This window comes from Mercenaria mercenaria, unplaced genomic scaffold (genome assembly GCF_021730395.1).
Source record: "Mercenaria mercenaria strain notata unplaced genomic scaffold, MADL_Memer_1 contig_1945, whole genome shotgun sequence".
Classification (NCBI taxonomy): domain Eukaryota; kingdom Metazoa; phylum Mollusca; class Bivalvia; order Venerida; family Veneridae; genus Mercenaria; species Mercenaria mercenaria.
This window is the reverse complement of record NW_026459966.1, coordinates 1-18,760: the sequence shown is the minus strand read 5'-3', so window position 1 is coordinate 18,760 and position 18,760 is coordinate 1. Positions and strand designations below refer to the sequence as shown.

General features: G+C 34.4%; 2 protein-coding genes across 2 annotated transcripts in view; one reads left to right on the top strand and one right to left on the bottom strand.

The window, feature by feature from the left end:
- The window catches only part of LOC128552018 (uncharacterized), a 31,246-nt gene extending 22,174 nt beyond the window's left edge, over window positions 1-9,072 (top strand). Inside the window, exons 7-11 of the mRNA XM_053533011.1 lie at window positions 1,885-1,912; window positions 3,438-3,625; window positions 5,218-5,345; window positions 7,093-7,202; window positions 7,921-9,072. Coding sequence (XP_053388986.1) covers window positions 1,885-1,912; window positions 3,438-3,625; window positions 5,218-5,345; window positions 7,093-7,202; window positions 7,921-8,356 — 890 coding nt within the window. The 3' untranslated portion in view covers window positions 8,357-9,072. The remainder of the gene's footprint in view (window positions 1-1,884; window positions 1,913-3,437; window positions 3,626-5,217; window positions 5,346-7,092; window positions 7,203-7,920) is intronic.
- Window positions 9,073-14,140: 5,068 nt separating this feature from the next.
- LOC128552017 (keratin, type I cytoskeletal 9-like) lies at window positions 14,141-14,713 on the bottom strand (the record flags this gene model as incomplete). Its single annotated transcript, XM_053533010.1, has 1 exon — window positions 14,141-14,713. A coding segment is annotated over one exon (573 nt), but the record flags the coding sequence as incomplete, so codon positions are not given.
- Between the last annotated feature and the right edge of the window lie 4,047 nt (window positions 14,714-18,760).

The following is an 18,760-nucleotide window of genomic DNA, read 5'->3' as shown; positions in this document are numbered from 1 at the left end:
GATTTTGAATTTGATGATATAAAAGAAAAATTTGTTCTGAATACACCACCATGGACTCTTAATTCTCCATTAGTTCATTTTGATATGAAAACCGCCTTAAAAAAGTCTGAAACAAACCCTGAAATATTCAAGTCCAAATATAACGAACAAATCTAATCCTGCTCATAAAATCATATTTAAACCCAAGTACCACGATTCGTATGACAGAAAACCAAAACAAATTAAACCTTTTGGATTTCGCATCAACAATTCTATGAGGGAAACTGATTTTGAATTTGATGATATAAAAGAAAACTTAGTTCTGAATACACCACCATGGACTCTTAATTCTCCAACAGTTCATTTTGATATGAAAACCGCCTTAAAAAAGTCTGAAACAAACCCTGAAATATTCAAGTCCAAATATAACGAAATCAAGCCGACTTACAAAGATCATTTTCCAATTTATACAGATGGTTCTAAAGATGATTCAAAGGTTGGATGTGCCGCCGTTAGCTATCTGCATCAATCAAAATTACGTTTGCCAAATAACGCTACAATTTTTTCAGCCGAGGCAAAAGCTGTTGATTTGGCCCTTAATTCTATTTCAGAATATAGTGAAGAAAAGTTTATCATCTTTTCCGACTCACTTTCTGTATTACAATCAATACACAACCGTAATACGGAAAATCCTTTCATTCAAAATATTCTTCTCAGGGTTCATGAACTATCTTTTAAGAAGTCTATCATATTCTGTTGGATTCCTAGTCATGTTGGTATTTATGGAAATGAGGATGCTGATACCGCAGCAAAGAAATCACTTTCATTAAATCAATCTAAATTGAAATTACCATATACTGATTTTAGGTCAAATATCAACAAATACATTTTAACTAAATGGCAGTCTTCATGGAACAATGCTTCGTTCAATTAACTTCGTGAAATTAAACCTACTTTAGGTGAATGGCACCAAGGTAATAGATCTGTTCGCAGGGAGGAAGTTGTTCTTTCTCGTTGTGAATAGGTCATACTCGGTTGACTCATTCGTATCTTCTGAACAATGAAGATCAACCTGACTGTGTACCATGTCAAACACCGCTTACTATTAAACATATTTTAATCAACTGTGTAGACTTCGATCCACAGCGCAGTTCATACTACAATGTTGAATCGTTACAAGAGTTGTTTGAGCAAATTCCTGCCGACAAAATTTTGCAATTTTTGAAACAAATATGGATTCACTGTATATCATAAAATCTAAACCTTATTTGAAATTTTATTCACATTTTTTTTTACACTTTTTATGTTTGCAACTGTTTTTTACACTATATTTGTATATACCTTTTTACTTTAATAGTGTTATATAGGCTTTAAAATTAACGTAATTCATTTAACTATTTCCCGGCGATATATGACCTTTTTGTGTCGATTCGCCGTAAAACACAACTCATTCATTAATTCATCGTTTTTTTAAAGGCTCATGATGTCTTTATTTGAAATGTGGCATCCACATTTTCCGCAATGAATACAAAGACTTTTATATGTGGATAAAACCTATTTTTGATGATTATTTTCTCTTAACTTTATCAGCGGTTTGAATTTTTATGAATAAAATAGAAAGATGATTTGAATTTATTGTTTTGGTTACCTCGCTTAATGGCTCTAACGGTAAACATTCATGTACAGTTTTAAAAGTTCTCATTTTGACCATATAATTGTGCATAGCATCTATTTGGACAAGTATTTGATTTGTTTTAAGCATGAAATGTATGGGTATTTTTTATTTATTTCCATTGTTCAACACAATTTTACGCTTATTTTATAAGTTTTGGATATAATACTAGATCGGTCAAAGCTGAGATTACAATGTTTGACAATGTACAATCACATCTTCATTTGTTTCAGATATATTCGAACCTGACAATTACGCAGGGTGAGTATGTCAATACAATTAATAATTTTTGTAATATCTAGTGACTTCTAATTGAGTTATCCGTATTGAATAATTAGATTGGCATATTCAATCGTCAAATAAATACAAAGGGAACAGTATTGCAAAGAGTTATTGGCGAGAGAGGAAGTCAGTTTTATTAAGGCTCAATATAGCCTCAATTCGTTCCGGAAATCATGTGTTAAATGTTTAAAATTGAATTCAGAATATATTTAATGCTAAAGCAGGTTGGCTATTGGCGGTTATACTTGAAACATAAATATAAGATGGGCTCTGCTCAACCAGGGGCTAGAGGGGGTGGACGCTAGCATGCATTTCCACTACCTTCCACGAACAGGCTCTATCAAACCGTGCCTGCAACATATTAATTTTTTCTTGTTTAGCGCCCGATGGAGATTCTAAAATTATCAAAAATATCTGAACAGAACTGAGGTCAATTGTCACTTACAATTTGTGAAGGTAACCCTGTTCTAGCAAAATTTAATACTGTAGGCAAAACATGTACAATTATTGTTTGGTCGTTTATAATAATTTTCATTTCAGTAACGTCTGGCCACTACGAATACACGTCTACAATTATTACAAACATTTTACATAAAAGTGGTCTGGCAAAATCCTTATATATACGCTCCTAAGGAAAACACTACCATTCCCAAGGTTGAAGATTAAATGCTGAAGGTCCCATCTGCTGTTTCTTACAATCAACACAACTTTTAGATAGCAATTTTAGACTTTTATCACTACCAGCCCACCACAATCAAAACCTGACAATGAAAAAGCATAACTCTGAACGCGTGCCACGAGTATGGATCGGTCTCTGTATTAATATCTCCCTTGCTTGATATTCAGCATTACAAAGTTTAAGAAATCTGTTCTCCAATAACCTAATGTCCACAGAATGTACCAGCAACTAGTCATTCGGCACTGATGAATACATATATTGAGTGAAGAGCTTGTTGCAAAGCCGGTCAAAAGCTAATAAAAAATGAATGTATTTTAGATATTTTTTTCTTCAGAATTTGTTTTCATTGATATACCTTCTGCATAACAGATATGAATAAGTGAGGACAGTTCATAGTGAATATATTTAAAATTATCGTGAATATATTTAAAATTATCGTCTCGTCAGAAAAAAATGTATTTCTATGTTTGCCTATATAAATCAGTGATTGTGTATCTATGTACAGCAAAATTATTGTAAATCTTTCAGTGATTATTTGTATTTTGTTAATAACTTGACTAGTATTGGACCATTCACAGAAAGTTGGCGCAAAAACAAAGTTTCATTCACAGATCCTAGTGAAAATAGAATAATAATCTAAAGTTTGGTAGGGAAAATGTTACGAGAGTTAAAATGTGCAAACATGGAACGTAGTTTTATAAATAAAGTGTTTGTTAATAGTATGATTAATTTTTATAAATTACAATGGTTATTTTGACAATTAATATATCTTATGATTGTTTTAAAGATCACCATAAACGATTTAAAGTGTACGTTTTGTTACAGTTTGGAAGTTTTTAAACGTCCAATGTGTCTTGTGAGAATATCTGATGACGGGCAGTTTGAAGTCGATGAGAATATCTTAATGCAGTTTCGAAAAATCGAATTGCCGATTGTAGTTGTTGCTGTTGTCGGACTTTGCAGAACTGGAAAATCATACCTTATGAACTGTTTAGCAGGACAGCCTGGAGGTGGTAGTTTTTTTTTCCAAGATAGCTGAACTCACAGTTACGTTTCATTCGTAATATAATAATTGATAAATTGCACAGATTGGTCATTTTCTAGGACTGACTCAATACCAAGAATGCTTACTGTTAAAATGAATTAGTATTATACTATTCTTACAAAAACATCATTCCCTTTAATTATTTCCCTACGACTTGGTGAGACATATTGTTTGAGCCCTGTCTGTCCGTCCCCACACTTCATTTTCTATTAATCACATGAGGACCATTTTACCTTAAACCTTCAAAAACTTCACAAGGTGATACGACATTTCATGTAGATAACTACTATTGTTTTTGTGAATACTCTATCTAATGTCACGTTCACAGGGACTTGCTGAGGGAAAATTGTTTCCGATCAATAACTTGATAACCACTTGACTCAGAACTTTGAAACATCATAGAATGATTAGTCATGCCAAGAGTAGTTAACTCATATTGATTTTGGGATTAGTAGTTCAAATGTTAAGGCCACAGATTATTACATAATAAACCATTTGGCCCTGAAAGTTGAATTCAATGGGATGATTAGATATGCAGAGAATATGACCTTTTTACATTGGGGTTAGTAGGTCAAATGACAAGGTGGAAGAGCAAAAAAGGTGCAAAGCCGTTTCCGATCAATAACTTAAGAATCACTTGACCCAGGACCTTGAAACTTTACGAGATGAGTAACTAGGTCTAATATCAAGGTTCTAACAACAAGAACATCGATAACCGTCTCCGATCAATAACTTCATAACCACTCTACCCAGAACCTTAAAACTTCATAGGGCTATTGCAGATGCAAAATAAATGACCAGTATTGAACTTGTGGTCACTCTTGTTAAGGGCAATATAAAAGGCTGCAAAATGGAATACCAAGGTCAAAGGTATTAAAATATAGAAAACCGTTTCCGAATAATAACTGGTGAACCTCTTGGCTCAGAACCTTGAAACTTCAAACACTTATTAAACATGCTAAGCACATTGTTCATGATGATTTTGGGGTCAGTATGTCAAAAGACAAGCTCACAGGGCTCTGAACCATGGAAACAGTTTCCGATCCAATTATTGAGAATTATCTGAATCTTGTCACTTCCTAGGATTACTGGAAATTTTAGTAGTATGTCTACCCTCTCCTCAAAAGCCACAGGTACCTGGACGCTGAAAACAATTTCCTTATAATGATATATAGGTGACCGCTATTGCATTTCAATCGCTTTGCCAACCATCAGGGTCACTTTGACTTTGGCTCCTGTCCCATACTATCTTCTTGCCTATGACTATGTTTTCGGGAGAGCCATGTGATCTTCAAAGACTTCTACTTGTTACAATTTTACAAATCATAGCTCTCTTTGAGTATTAGAAAATCATTACATAATAACCGGCTTTCTTTCGTGACAACATTCAGATGAAACTGAATGTGTTAAAGCTTCGTGCTGTTGCTTTAATTACATTGTACATAGAATGAAAAAAAAATATGATAGTTACATATAATGACAGAACAGGCTATTTTAATGTTTATGCTCGTGTATTTATAACTACAAAAATTAACAAACATGTTTATATGATTTTTTTAGGATTTCCTCTTGGTAATACAGTTGAAGCAAAAACAAAAGGCATTTTAGCATGGTGTAAAATGCATCCGGTCAAATTGGACACTGTCATTTTAATGCTGGATTCTCAAGGACTTGGAGATATCAGAAAGGTAAACTACAATCAAGATACTTCCAAATTGCTCAAAAATGTGTCTTAAATTGTCCTAAATTCACATTTATATAACATGTTTGTAGCCGTAATATCAGAAAGTCCACGAATTCAGTATTCCTAGATTCTTAGCTCGGGAACACTATTTTCGACAGGAACATGAGGGCACTACAACAGCTTGGTTTCAGGCAATGGAATTGACATGGAATAGTCATTGATCTTTTTGTATTAACATTTATTGTTTTGAATCGTACAGTGAGAACTCTTCTTGAAAGTCCGTAGAAAACCTGCATATATTCTTTATTTGGAATTGGGCAATTTATATGGTCAGTACATCTAATGTAAACTTAAATATTATATGGGATCTATACTCTTATTGCTAGCTCTAAAACTTCTTGATGTACTGAAATGCAAATTGAAATCGTTTAGTCGAATTATATATGAATGTAATTAAGTATTTTTGTTATACATATGTAGCCGCTTTAGTCTTGAAATGTGTTATGTTTTACAACAAATATGACTGTAAATCGAAGTATCTATGCTACTATGTTGCAACTAACGCTGTTCAATAAATGGTTTCAGTAAATGAAAGAAACATTCATCAATGGTTAATTTTCAACTTTCTAAAGTACCGTAGTTCAATATTTACTTTCAGTGTTAATGGAAACAGAAGGTTACCCGTTTGTTCAATAAAGAGAACTTTCGACTATATGTTGTTGGCCCTCATTGTGTGTAAAATCCTTTACCTGAGGCTAACTCTCAGAAGCCAAATCCACATACCTGATAATGTGTTTGCAGTTGATGGGTCAATTATCCAAAACTTTTTCGATACATGCAAACAACTTCATAATTTTAAAATTCTGAAATTACGTCGATTTCAGTTAGAAATGCTTTATAATCTGATTTGATATTTATCTCTTTTGAACTTTCAGTATTTTGTCTTTGAATGTTAACTAGCTTTCAATGGGTTAGAAAAAGTATTCACCATATGGAATCCAGTTATTGCTTAATATTGATGCAACTGTTTGCATGTTGGTATCTGTAATTTAATCTAAAGGAAAAAGATATTGTAAAAACATAAGTATATAGATTAGTATAAATCAACTCTATCCATACGTAAAAAGAAAATATATATACTCTTGAGTACTACTGGATGCTTACAACATATGTAACAGTTCTTGAAAACCAGAAAAAACATAGCACTATTCGGAAGTGTGACTCCTTCATGCAGCTCGTAATATCATAAATGGCATATATTTGTTAATTGTAGAATATATGCCTTTTACCATGTTGTTCAGTTTTCTTGCAAGATAACTCTTTGTTTCTATGATTTTGTTATATTCGAATATGTTCTTCAACATAGATATATTCATGTAGCAAGTTTTGAAAATAGTAGCTCAATCAAAAGCAGGGCAGTATCAAAATTACATGACTTCAAATATAAAGGAATAACGTCATGAAAGTGCGACATAAGCCTCAGACGATTCAAGTTTTAAAATACTTGACGGACCTCAGCACTGATGCGTTTCGGACAGTCCAGTATTTTATCTCTGCTTTTCATATTCTTTACATATATTGATTGAAACATGAACACACCTCCAACAATCTCATATACTATGCTAGGACTTTTACATTCATCATAAGGTAAAGTAAAAAATATATCTTAGTGTTTGTCTCAACTAGAACGCAATCTATAGTTTTGTTTAATCATTTTTAACAATAATCTATTGTAAACGTTGTATTTCCAGGGCAACGTTTCTATTGACTGCAAAATTTGTACCATTCTGGCTTTATTGTGCAACGTGTTTGTATACAACATGATGTCAGCATTAAACAGAAATTTTGTAGAAGATCTTACGTATCCTTTGAAATTCGTTCTGTGAAGAAAAGAGAACTACAACGAAATAGCATTTAGAGGGCTTTTTATCTTCAGTTACTAAGTTACAATTTATTTACAATCTTATCTGGCAGTGCTGGTCAGTTGTAAACTACAATGTACTCAGTTAAAAGTGCATAACCTTATAATATGCTGTTTTGCGATTAAGTTAATTCATCTGCAAAATCATAACTTTGTCATCTTAATCAACATGCATTTAACGTATTTGTAATCAAACCTGTTGGTGACAAATAACCATGAAGAAATTATGCGCGTCCAATGTAAAGTAATCTTAGCGGTAAAAAAATCAAACTAAAAGCTAACAAAAAGCTAAAACTGTGACACAAGATATTTTACTACATACTGAACATGGATGAAACATGCATAATGTTTTATTTGTCCGTCTACTGTTTTCTAAAAATCTCATTCTGTGAAATTCTGGTAGAATTATATAAAATGAAACAGCATGTTGGCATGAAACGTTTACTGTCAGACAAAAAAATAAGATTCTGCTTTTCTCTTGAACAGCGTCATTAGCTAGTATGTAGCATCATTGGAAAATATTTGCTTCAATGGTTTTGAATGACTGTACAAAAACGCCGTCCATACTACAAAACCTTTCTTGTCGCTGAACACGATGCATCGTTTCATTAATAAGCAAAACAATTGCCACATGACTTTCCTTAAAATAGAAAACAAGGTTTGTTTCGGAGATTGCTAAACAAATTCGTGAACGTAACACGAATATAACCGGAGAAGTAGAAAATACAGAAGAAACTTCACCAACGCTTGTAATATGCCTGCGTGACTTTTGTTTGCTTTTAGAAAAAAGTGGAAAGGCAGTTAACGCTAATGAATACCTTGAGGATAGTCTCCGATCAAAACCGGGAACTGACGATCGCACCCAAAGATATAATCAAACGCGTGAATCCATAAGGAAGTTTTTTCCGAAACGAAAATGTTTCACATTTGACAGACCTGGCAATGTTCGAACTTTGAAACAGCTGGAAACAGTTTCATTGAAAGAGGTGTCGGCAAAATTTTATGAGGATGTTCTGCAGTTCAAGTCTTTCGTACATGAATGTACTCCAATGGTTCGGTCGGAAAGTAGACCAATCAATGGCCAAGGTGAGTAACGCTGTATTTGTATTTTCTTATGCACCGATTACTTCGTAAGATCTATATGTTATGTTAAAACCTGCAACTTTCAAGTTATTTAAATCGACCGATGTTTGTTAGGACCATATATGTGCACAACATTGTTATCAGCACTTATAATACAAAAGTACATCGAGTTATAAAGAAGTCCAAACAATTCGCGTACTAAGATTTAATGTTGTTATATTTTCTGATCCTTTCGGATCATGGAGTCTATTAAATTGATGTGTAATAGAGTTCCGCTAAAGCCGGTCCCTGGCGGTGGGCGGTGGCGCGGTTGGATTTGTTAGAGGTGTTGCACATTTCATTACCTCACATGAACATTTTCATTCTACCGAGTCTACTTTTATTCTGCTTGGTTGCATTCTATGCTTCCAAAGGATCTTCTTACAGACTTCATTACAACAATGTTATATATTTATTTTAACATAACATATAGATCTTATATAAACAATGTACATTCATACTTCTGAACACGCCTGTTTACAAAACCAATATCAAAGCATAAAAAATAAAGGGTCACCTCACTTGCCAATGAATGTCTAATCAAGGTGTAAAAATCAGATTAAGTCATAATAGAAAGTACATTTCATTAAAATTTGAAATGATGTCACTGAAACTAAAGTTGATGAACTGTGTTTATCTTTGGTACATGAGTGTCTGCGTTATAGTGGTTTTCGTTGTAGTGTGACTGATATTAAGGAACTAAGCAATGATATAGTTTGAAAAAAGACAAAAGTTGGTTGTCACATCATCCAATGGACCTGTTTTAAGCTGTTTATATGGTCAGATGTGTGTTAGGTCCAGCAACGTTGTCAGCACTTGTACAAAATGTAAATCGAATTATAAGAAAACCATTGATGTACACTTTACATTACTCATTAACTTGTACTCTACAGCGTTTGCGTAAGCCTGGGCTACATGGCTAAATGTTATGCTTGAGTAACTGATGTGTACTCAGAGCTTTTATATGGTAAATATTATCTCAAAAAGTATTAATTTATGAGTTATAACATTTGCTAGTTATTCCATATCAAGTTTCAAGTCAAATTGAAGGCCCGACATGGAGCATTTGTTTTGTAATAAAGAAGACTACATGCTGTAATCTTAAAATCTCCTCCGTTTCCACCTAAAAATGCAATAATTAGACATCTTTCATACTTCTGGATTTATGGTCTTTCAAACTAAGCTACGTTGTTAAATTACCTTTCATTAGATTGTTGTTTTTACATGCATAAACACATATTCAAAACCAAAACGTTATAGACAGATGACCTGTCATCTGTTGATTGACACTGATATTACTTAATTACTGCCAGCTGCATATGAGGAAGTGGTACTTAATTATACACATAAGAATTTTCTTTTTAACTATTTATGAAATAGCTGAGAGGGACTTTAACAAATACGGAAAAATATTTAATAATGCCACAAGCCAGCAATAAATAAATGCTTCAAATAAATCCTACAGACAATGTGAACAGAACTTGGTTGAAAAACGCTGGGAAAAACATAACGTTTTAACTGTGCATAAACTTCCTAGTAGTGCGCAAATGAGCCTGGTAGTCGGACTTTTTATAATTTTATTTCATTCAAAAAAAATTTAGAGTTAATTTAAAAAATCTATAGAGAGAGAACAAGCAGTAAAATGTTTATAAGAAGTATCATTTTTTTTTAATTACTATTTGCAGTCAAGTATACAAGTGCGGAAATTAAATCGGAAAGAAATAGGAAAATGGCTTACAAAATCAGAATACGCTGAAACTGAAATCTATGTTGTTGTAATGTTTTGTGATTAACTTATTGGTCCCCTACTGGTTGAAAACCAGTTTCGGGAACTATAGGAATGCGCTAATCCGTCATTCCGTTCATCCGCAATTTCGTGTCCGGTCCAAAGCGCTGTCATCCATGAAGGGAATTTAATATTACTAAGCACAAAAGTTCTTCATTATAAGACGACGCGTAATGCGCAAGATCCCGACCCCTAGCTCAAAGGTCAAGGTCACAATTGGACATCAAACGTCAACAGGGTTTTTGTCCTGTCCGGTCCATAACTTTCCCATCCATGAAGGGATTTTAGTATTACTTGGTACAAATTGTACAAATTACCTCATAATAGGACGATGTGTCATACCCAACTTTTAGACCCCTAGCGCAAAGGTCAATGTCACATTTAGTAGTCAAATGGTGTGAACAGGGTCTGTTTCGTGTCCGGTCCATTACTCTGTTATTTATCGAGGAAATTAAATATCACTTGGCAAAAAATGTTTCCAATGGTAAGACAATGTGTCATGTGCAAAATTCGGACCCCTGACTCAAAGGTCAAGGTCATAATATTTGGGGATCAAAGGTTAGCAGGTTTCTTTTCCTGTTCATAACTCTGCCATCCATGAAGGTAATTTTATTTTTCCTGGCGCAAATGTTCCCAGTGGTGAGACAACGTGTCATGTTCTAAACCTGGACCCCCTAGTTTAAAGGTCAAGGACACAATTGGAGGTCAACCGTCAATAGGGTTTTCTCCTGTCTGGTTCAGTACTCTGTCAACCATCAAAAGATTACAATATTACTTAACATAAATGTTTCCCATGATGAGATAACGTGTCAGGAGCAATACCCAGAACTCTAGCTTAAAGGTCAATGTCACACTTTGAGATCAAAAGTCAATAGGGCTTTTTTTCCTGTCATGACCAAAACCCAGACATGAGCTTAAAGATCAAGGTCAAACTTTAAGATCAAAGGTCAGTATATTTTTTGCTGTCCGGTCAATAACTTTGTCATGCAAGACAGGATTTAAATATCAGTTTGCACATATATTCCCGTGGACCAGACAATATGTCACGCGCAAAATCCAGACCCTAGGTCTAAGGTCAAGGTCACACTCAGAGGTCTAATGCATTTGTGTGTGTGTTTTTTAATGCATAGATGGATTTTGATGTTACTTGGCTCAAATGTTCACCTACATTAAGCACCCTTGTTTATAGAATAACGTCCCTTTGTTTTTATTTGAAATAGATTTTTTTTGTTACTTTGCATCAAATGTATAGGTCTATTTTGACCTATCTCTACCTGGTAAAGAGTTTTGTGTGGACTTATAATAGAATTGTTTCCAAGGATTAATTTCCTTTGATGTTACATGATAACTATTTTCAGCTTTTACTATGTATATGCAAATTTTGATACAAGTGTTTTCCTATAACATATTGTGTATATAGTACAATATATTGTTTATACACCATTTACAGATATCATTTCATTATGTTATACTGCAGAAGAAAAAACTGGTGTCTTCCAGTAAGGGACTTTGTATTGCATGGCAGTACTTCATTCTCTTTTTACTCTATGATATAAGCAGTCCTTCGTGAAATTTTGATGCACAAAAACTTAGCATGAAAAGGGATGATGGGGCGGGATGAGGAAGAATGGTAAGTAATCTTCTGCATCGACTGAGATTTTCTTTCTTTGGGAGCTTGATTTTCGGTATTCTGTCTTTGTTGATCGTACCAGGTGCGAGCTAACCGATGCTAATTGAGGTTCTACGTCGAGAATCTTGATTTCTGTTTCCTTGATACTGAAAAGGGGTCATACATGGCAGAGCTTTGTGCAAGTATTTCTTATGTAATGTTCCCAGCGTAGTGGAGCATGTTGATCCGTGTATGTCACAGAACGAATTTGTAAGACGAGTAAAAAATTCGACTGAATATATATACAGTAAACATCGCTTAAAAGGAACAGTTTGGGACCTTTAAAATTGTTATTTATTACCGAGGTTCCTTATATCCGTATAGCGAACTAGTTCCTTTTTACCGAGGTTGGAATGACGAACACAATTTGTACAGCAAACACTATTTGACTGACGTTTAGAAAGGGTTATGTGTTTTCACTTCGGTCCGACAATGAATCTTTTTGTGAGAAAGTTGCTCTGTCCATGTTTTAATATTTATCTTGCACAAGGAAACTCTGTGCTTAAAATGACCAACGATACCAGCAAAAGGAATATATTTCGTATCGTATCCATTTTGAAAACAATGTGAGTAGATTATTGTTTAATTGATCCTGGAACGGCCATAAAAAAAAACAACGTCAAGTCCTGTGATTTCCTGCAAAACTTTTTAATTCAATCATCATTTAAGCCAGTTATCGCGATAAGCGGCGAATTCAAATCTCCTTAGTACGCCGCATGTCAAAAACAAAATTACTTGTGATATAATCAGAGTGGTTTGTCGCGTGTTGATGATTACGAAAACACACAATACTACATATATCTTTATCAACCATTCACCTATTGGAAAACGTGGATCTGTTATTGGCCAGGAGCAAAAAACATGGTAAAAGTCTTTTGATTGACAGGCGCAACTGTTTTCCGTTAATGTAATTGTGTATTGAGCAAGCACGCGCGTGGCAAAAAATATGCGTTCCGGGGAATCGCGTTTGGGATTTTCTAACGTATTTTTCAAAATGTATGCGTCCAAATACGCAGAAATAAGCATGTTTTATTATTTGGTTACGTTGATTATAATTCTTTTTGTGAGTCTCTACAAATATAGAGATATAAACTTAACAGCACAAGTATGTTTTCTATGAGTACACTTTACATAAAGGCCTAAGCATAATACATAATCATCTAGTGTTCGGTAAATGTTAATGATGATATCATATATTGTCTTTTTATCGTTTCCGTGAATTAACAAACTACAGATCATAGTAATGAAATAATTTTTGTTTATGTACGTGAAAGTACCGACGTTACTTTGACGTCATCAGCGATTCTCCTGTTTATTTCCGGTTTTAATAATTTATATTCTTTTTTAGGTTTAACGCCGTTTTCAACAGTATTTCAGTCATGTAACGGCGGGCAGTTAACATAACCAGTGTTCCTGGATTCTGTACCAGTACCAACCTGTTCTCCGCAAGTAACTGCCAACTTCCCCACATGAATTATCAGAGGTGGAGGACGAATGATTTCAGACACAATGTCTTTTATCAAATCGTTCCTTATAACCGAGTTTCCTAATAACAATTTTACATTGAATAAGAAGGAATTAGATCGGGGAATTGAAAAATGTTCCTTATAGCCGAGTGTTCTTTATATCCGAGTTCCTTATAAGTGAGGTTTACTGCATTACACATGTGATGTATTCCACAGAAAAAAGCACGCATATGAAATGTACATGTATATGATCCATTATATGTGCTGTATACGTTTGTCGTTGGTATTTATAGAAAAACCAAAAGAATATCGAACATGCAGAAATGGGCAAAGAAAAACAAAACTTTAACGAATACATCACATTTTCATCAGTATAGGGTTTTAAAATAACCAAATTTTATTGGCATATCTCAGTTATGCCACACATATTCTTCTAATGTTAGAGTTACACGACCGACCGCAACGACCCGAGTGTTCCAAACACATTGTTTGGGAACTGGACTAGTGTGATCGGGATGATTAGTCCTACGTCTTTAATCTTTTGTAAATATTTGATAAATTACCGATCGTGGGGTTCGGAAAGTTATCGACTGCGTGCGTGCGACAGTCAAATAGCGGTTGTGTTAACACTGACAAGAAATTGGGAAATAGTTTGTTACTGATCGAGCCCGATTAGCAAGAGGTCGGAAGGAATGTTCATTTTAGATCTATATTGACCGGCAATGCTCAGACTCTTTATCCGATATTTTTGATACGTTAAAATTGAGTAGCAGTCGTTCGGCAAGGTTCGTGAAGAAATTGTGAAAAGATCATGTTTCAATCGACTCTTGATCGTTTAGAGACTGCCTTCATTGGAAAAAGATCGAAAAACAATACCCGATTGCTGTTTGAAATCGCCACAAGATCGATGCCATCTTCTGTTCAGATTAAATCGAACTACCATTACCACCACAACATTACTATCATTACCTTTAAACCTATTACCACTATCACCACCACAACCAATACCTCCAGCATCACCATTACTACCACTAACACCACCAGTGTCACAACCACAACCTCTACTACCACTATAACATCCATTACTACTACTATTACCATCACCAATACCATTACCATAACCATTACTTCTACTTCTACCACTATCACAATTATCACTTCCACAACCACCTGCACTGCTACCAGTTTCACTACCAACACTACTACTTCCATTGCCACGACCACTACTACTACGACCACCACCACAACCACTCCTACTGCAGCTACCACCACTTCTACTTATACCATCATCACTACCACCACTTCTAAAATTACCATCACCACTACCTCTGCTCCCACTACCACGATAACAACCACACCCACTACTACCCTTTGAAATTTCTTTGTTTGAAATTTCTTTATAATACCGCTTCCAAACAGACTTACGTTACTAAATTTACTTTATGGACTGCCTGTACTTTCCTATGAGACAGCATGTGTTCATGTATATATGAAACTCAAACATGTATACATTGTTTCGGAATAAAATCGAGTATAAAACATCACTGAACATTTTTGTCGGTGTAAAACATTGGTAAATGTGTCCTGGAGACATCCATTAGCATTTCATTCTTCACCACGAAGAGGCTGTAACAGGCAGAGAGCTGCAGTATCCATAAATGCCACACTCACACATGCGGCCATAACAATTACATTTATATTTGGAGTAAACTTGATGTATTTGCATGGCCGGCTACTGCCGGGGATCCGCCGATGGGTGGGTTCCGATCCCCTTGCCGAGATGAGTTTAACTAATCTATTATTTTTATCATTTTATATCTTAACGTATGTGACATATACGTTTCGGTGTAAACTGTCAAAAATGAACAGACGAATATTTCACATAAGACAAATGTCAACTTTACGGTCGAATATGTCACAGACGAGTTACATATACGGTCTGTAACATATGCGGCTCAACAGGTGTACGTTGTTATTAGAAACTCTTGATGGTCATGTTCCTGCAGATATGCCCAAATGTAGAAATATATTTCTGGCAACTTTTGCATTCATACTCTCTTTTATTCATATTCTCTTTGCTTGCTGCGTAAATTAAGCTAACTTATTTGTCATCTGAGGTCAGTGTACTCAGTCTATTTTCTTTTCATAGTATCGCAAAAAAAGATAATCCATAGAATCGTAACTGGATTGGAAAAAAAAGCTTTTGAAATGCAAAATGGAAAATATTTCGCTGTTTTAATTCAAGCGCAGAATTGAATGCGATGTTAAATTTTGAAGCCTGAGAATCATTTCTTTTTTCGGAAAACTTATCGTTGTATATATTTCTTGAAACGCAAACTAAAATTCTAGCATAAAACTGCTGTTCTTGACACCTTTTGTGGGTGGTCAACGTGTGTTAACAGAGAGATTCTCGCGATCACGTTCTGTTTACTCATTTAGGCCTAATCCCTTGAAAATCCGTGATATGAGAATAGCGCTCCAGGTCGGATCCCTTATTAATGCGTGATGATAACGATATAGCGTAAGTCGGGTCCCGCATTAATGCGTGATCAACCCCTTGTTAAAAACGTTTGATTGGTTTAAAATTATAAACACAAAGGGCTTTCCCAAATATTTAGCCAATCAGATAAAAGCTTTAACTTCGCAATGAAGGTAAAAATATTTTGATTGGACAAGTATAATCTGTTTTATTCTTATGTAAATGCGGGAGTTTCAAAACGAAAGTAATCGAACGGGATTCCGTACAAAACCGTGGCTGAACGTTGTTTATACGCGATGGGCGTAGTAATTTCCCAATTGCAAGGGCAAGTGTTTAATATACAGATCAATATTGTCAGATACGACAATATATCTATATCAGATTAACCCATATTTTTGGAAAATGTTTAATTTTATTAAAGATATTGCAATTTAGGTATTATCGTATTGTCTCATTCCAAGTTTTAGGGTTCATAAATTTGACCTGAATTTATTCAAGTCTAAAGTTGCCACTTGCTTAAACACGTGCATCGTCATAAAGTTTGGATTTTAAAGTTTTATTTAGTTGCCAGCATTATGCTGCTGGAAGAAATCGCACTAAAACTTTATTGGGTATATGTCGCCAGTCCGGTCTCTTCGATAAATAAAATGAATTTAAGATTGTTTCGTCAAAAGATAAGATAATTAATTACATCTTGTTGTTATCAGAATAGTTCATATATCAGCCAATTATAGTATTGATGAAACATATAGCAGAACCATGTTCAAACATGTCTGAACAATCTGATGAGGTCATACGTTTGCTGAAAAATTTCATGAGAGCGTAGCCATAGTTGATAATACATATTTGATATTTCCTTTGTATAATATCAGCAAACTGAAGAAAATTACTTAGCTTGCTTTTGAAATGTATTACATATTTTCACGAGGGTTCTGAAACTGTCTGCTTTCGACTACAGAGACTTCAAATATGTGTTTTAAACTATGACGTTAAGCGTGACATTGTCATTTCGACTATGTATTACAACATGCCGCTTTACAAAATTTGTTTGCTTTTTGCTACATAATAAATTCATTTTGCGATATTTTATATCATTTAATTATAATAATTAATCATTATTCAATTTATATTTACAGTCCTTTCCGTTGGTCTAAATGTAGTCTCATGACCAATGATAAAAAGTAGTTTTGTCTCGAAAGCAGAGCCAAACATTCATATTGACCCCCAGAGGTGACGTCATCACGGTTTGACGTGAAAACAATGCAACATCGTATACAATTTATCGCGAAAAAATGTCGAAGGCTGATAATATTTGTATTTAATGTTTCTACTTAAGAGTAGGCATAAATTCACACATATTACCAAAAGGAAATAATTGTATAATGTGTTTGTAGTATCATGTTTCTCTAACGATATAATTAGTCATACTTCAAGATATCATCAAATGTATTTCATGTACTTTTATGTATTTTTGTCCCCACCCCCGCCATGAGTGGTGTGGGCATATAGATTTGGTCTTGTCCGTGCGTCCGTCCGTTCGTCCGTCCAAAGTTCGTGACACGCCTACCTAAAAATGTATTTGATATACATTGATGAAACCTTGCAGGAGTCTTAGCATGATATGAACTTAAGCATCTCCTATTTTTCGTCTGGCTCCGCCCCCTATTTTTAGAGTTATGGCCCCTGAAATAGTCAAAAATGCACATTTTCACCTTGTGACACGCCTAGTTAAAAAAAGTATTTGATATAGATTCATGAAATCTTGTGCGAGTCTTAATCATGATATGAACTTGCGCACCTTCTATTTTTCATTTTGGTCTGCCTCCTGTTTTTAGAGTTATGGCCCCTGAAATAGGCAAAAATGCCCTTTTTCACCTTGTGACGCGCCTAGCTCAAGAACTATTCCATATAAATTGATTTAACCTTGTATGAGTCTTTATAATGATATGAACTTGTGCACCGTTTTTTTTTTGTCGGGCTCCCCCTGTTTTCAGAGTGATGGCCCCTGAAATAGTAAAAAATGCACATTTTCACCTTGTGACGTGCCTAGCTCAAAAAGTATTTCATATAAACTGATTAAACCTTGTATGAGTCTTTGCCATGATATGAACTTGTGCACCTCTTATTTTTTGTCTGACTCCGCTCGCTATTTTCAGAGCTGTGGCCCCTAAAATATTCAAAAGTGCACATTTTCACCTTTTGACGCACCTAGTTCAAAAGGTATTTAATATAAATGGTTGAAAATAAGTCTTTATCATGATATAAACCTGCACACCTCTTATTTTTTGGCCGGCTCCACCCCCTATTTTTAAAGTTATGGCCCCTGAAATAGTAAAAAATGCACATTTTCACCTAATTATGTGCCTAGCTCTAAAAGTGTTTAATGTAAATTCATGAAACATTGCTTGAGTCTTTAACATGATGTGACCTTTCACACTCGGAATTCTTCTTGAGAATATTTGCACTTATTACGGAGTTATGGCCCTTGAAATAGCCAAATAGTGGATTTTTTGTTTGTGATGCTCTTAGCTCAAATATATATGGCCTAGAATAATGAATCCTTTTCATAAAATGTTTGTTTAAGCTAAACCCCATTAACACTGCAAACATTTGAATTATTGCCCCTTATTTGTGACAAATGTACCAGTGGGGGCACACCCTGCGTCCAACAGACACATTCTAGTTATGCCTTAAAATGATTTAAAAGCATCATGAAAGGTTTTAGGGTATCACAAAATAAGATACATATATTTTAGTCACATCATGTTTTTTTTTCGATTTAATTACATCATATATCTATTTTAGGATATCACAAAACATATTTAATGAAAATCAAATCTAACAACGCTTATTTCACGATATCCGTATTTTGATAAAATCGTAATTAAGATATTCAATGATCTCATAAGATATAATCAAAATCGAATTTAAGTTATCTGTAACTCATTAAATGATAAATAAGTGATTTCACAAAAT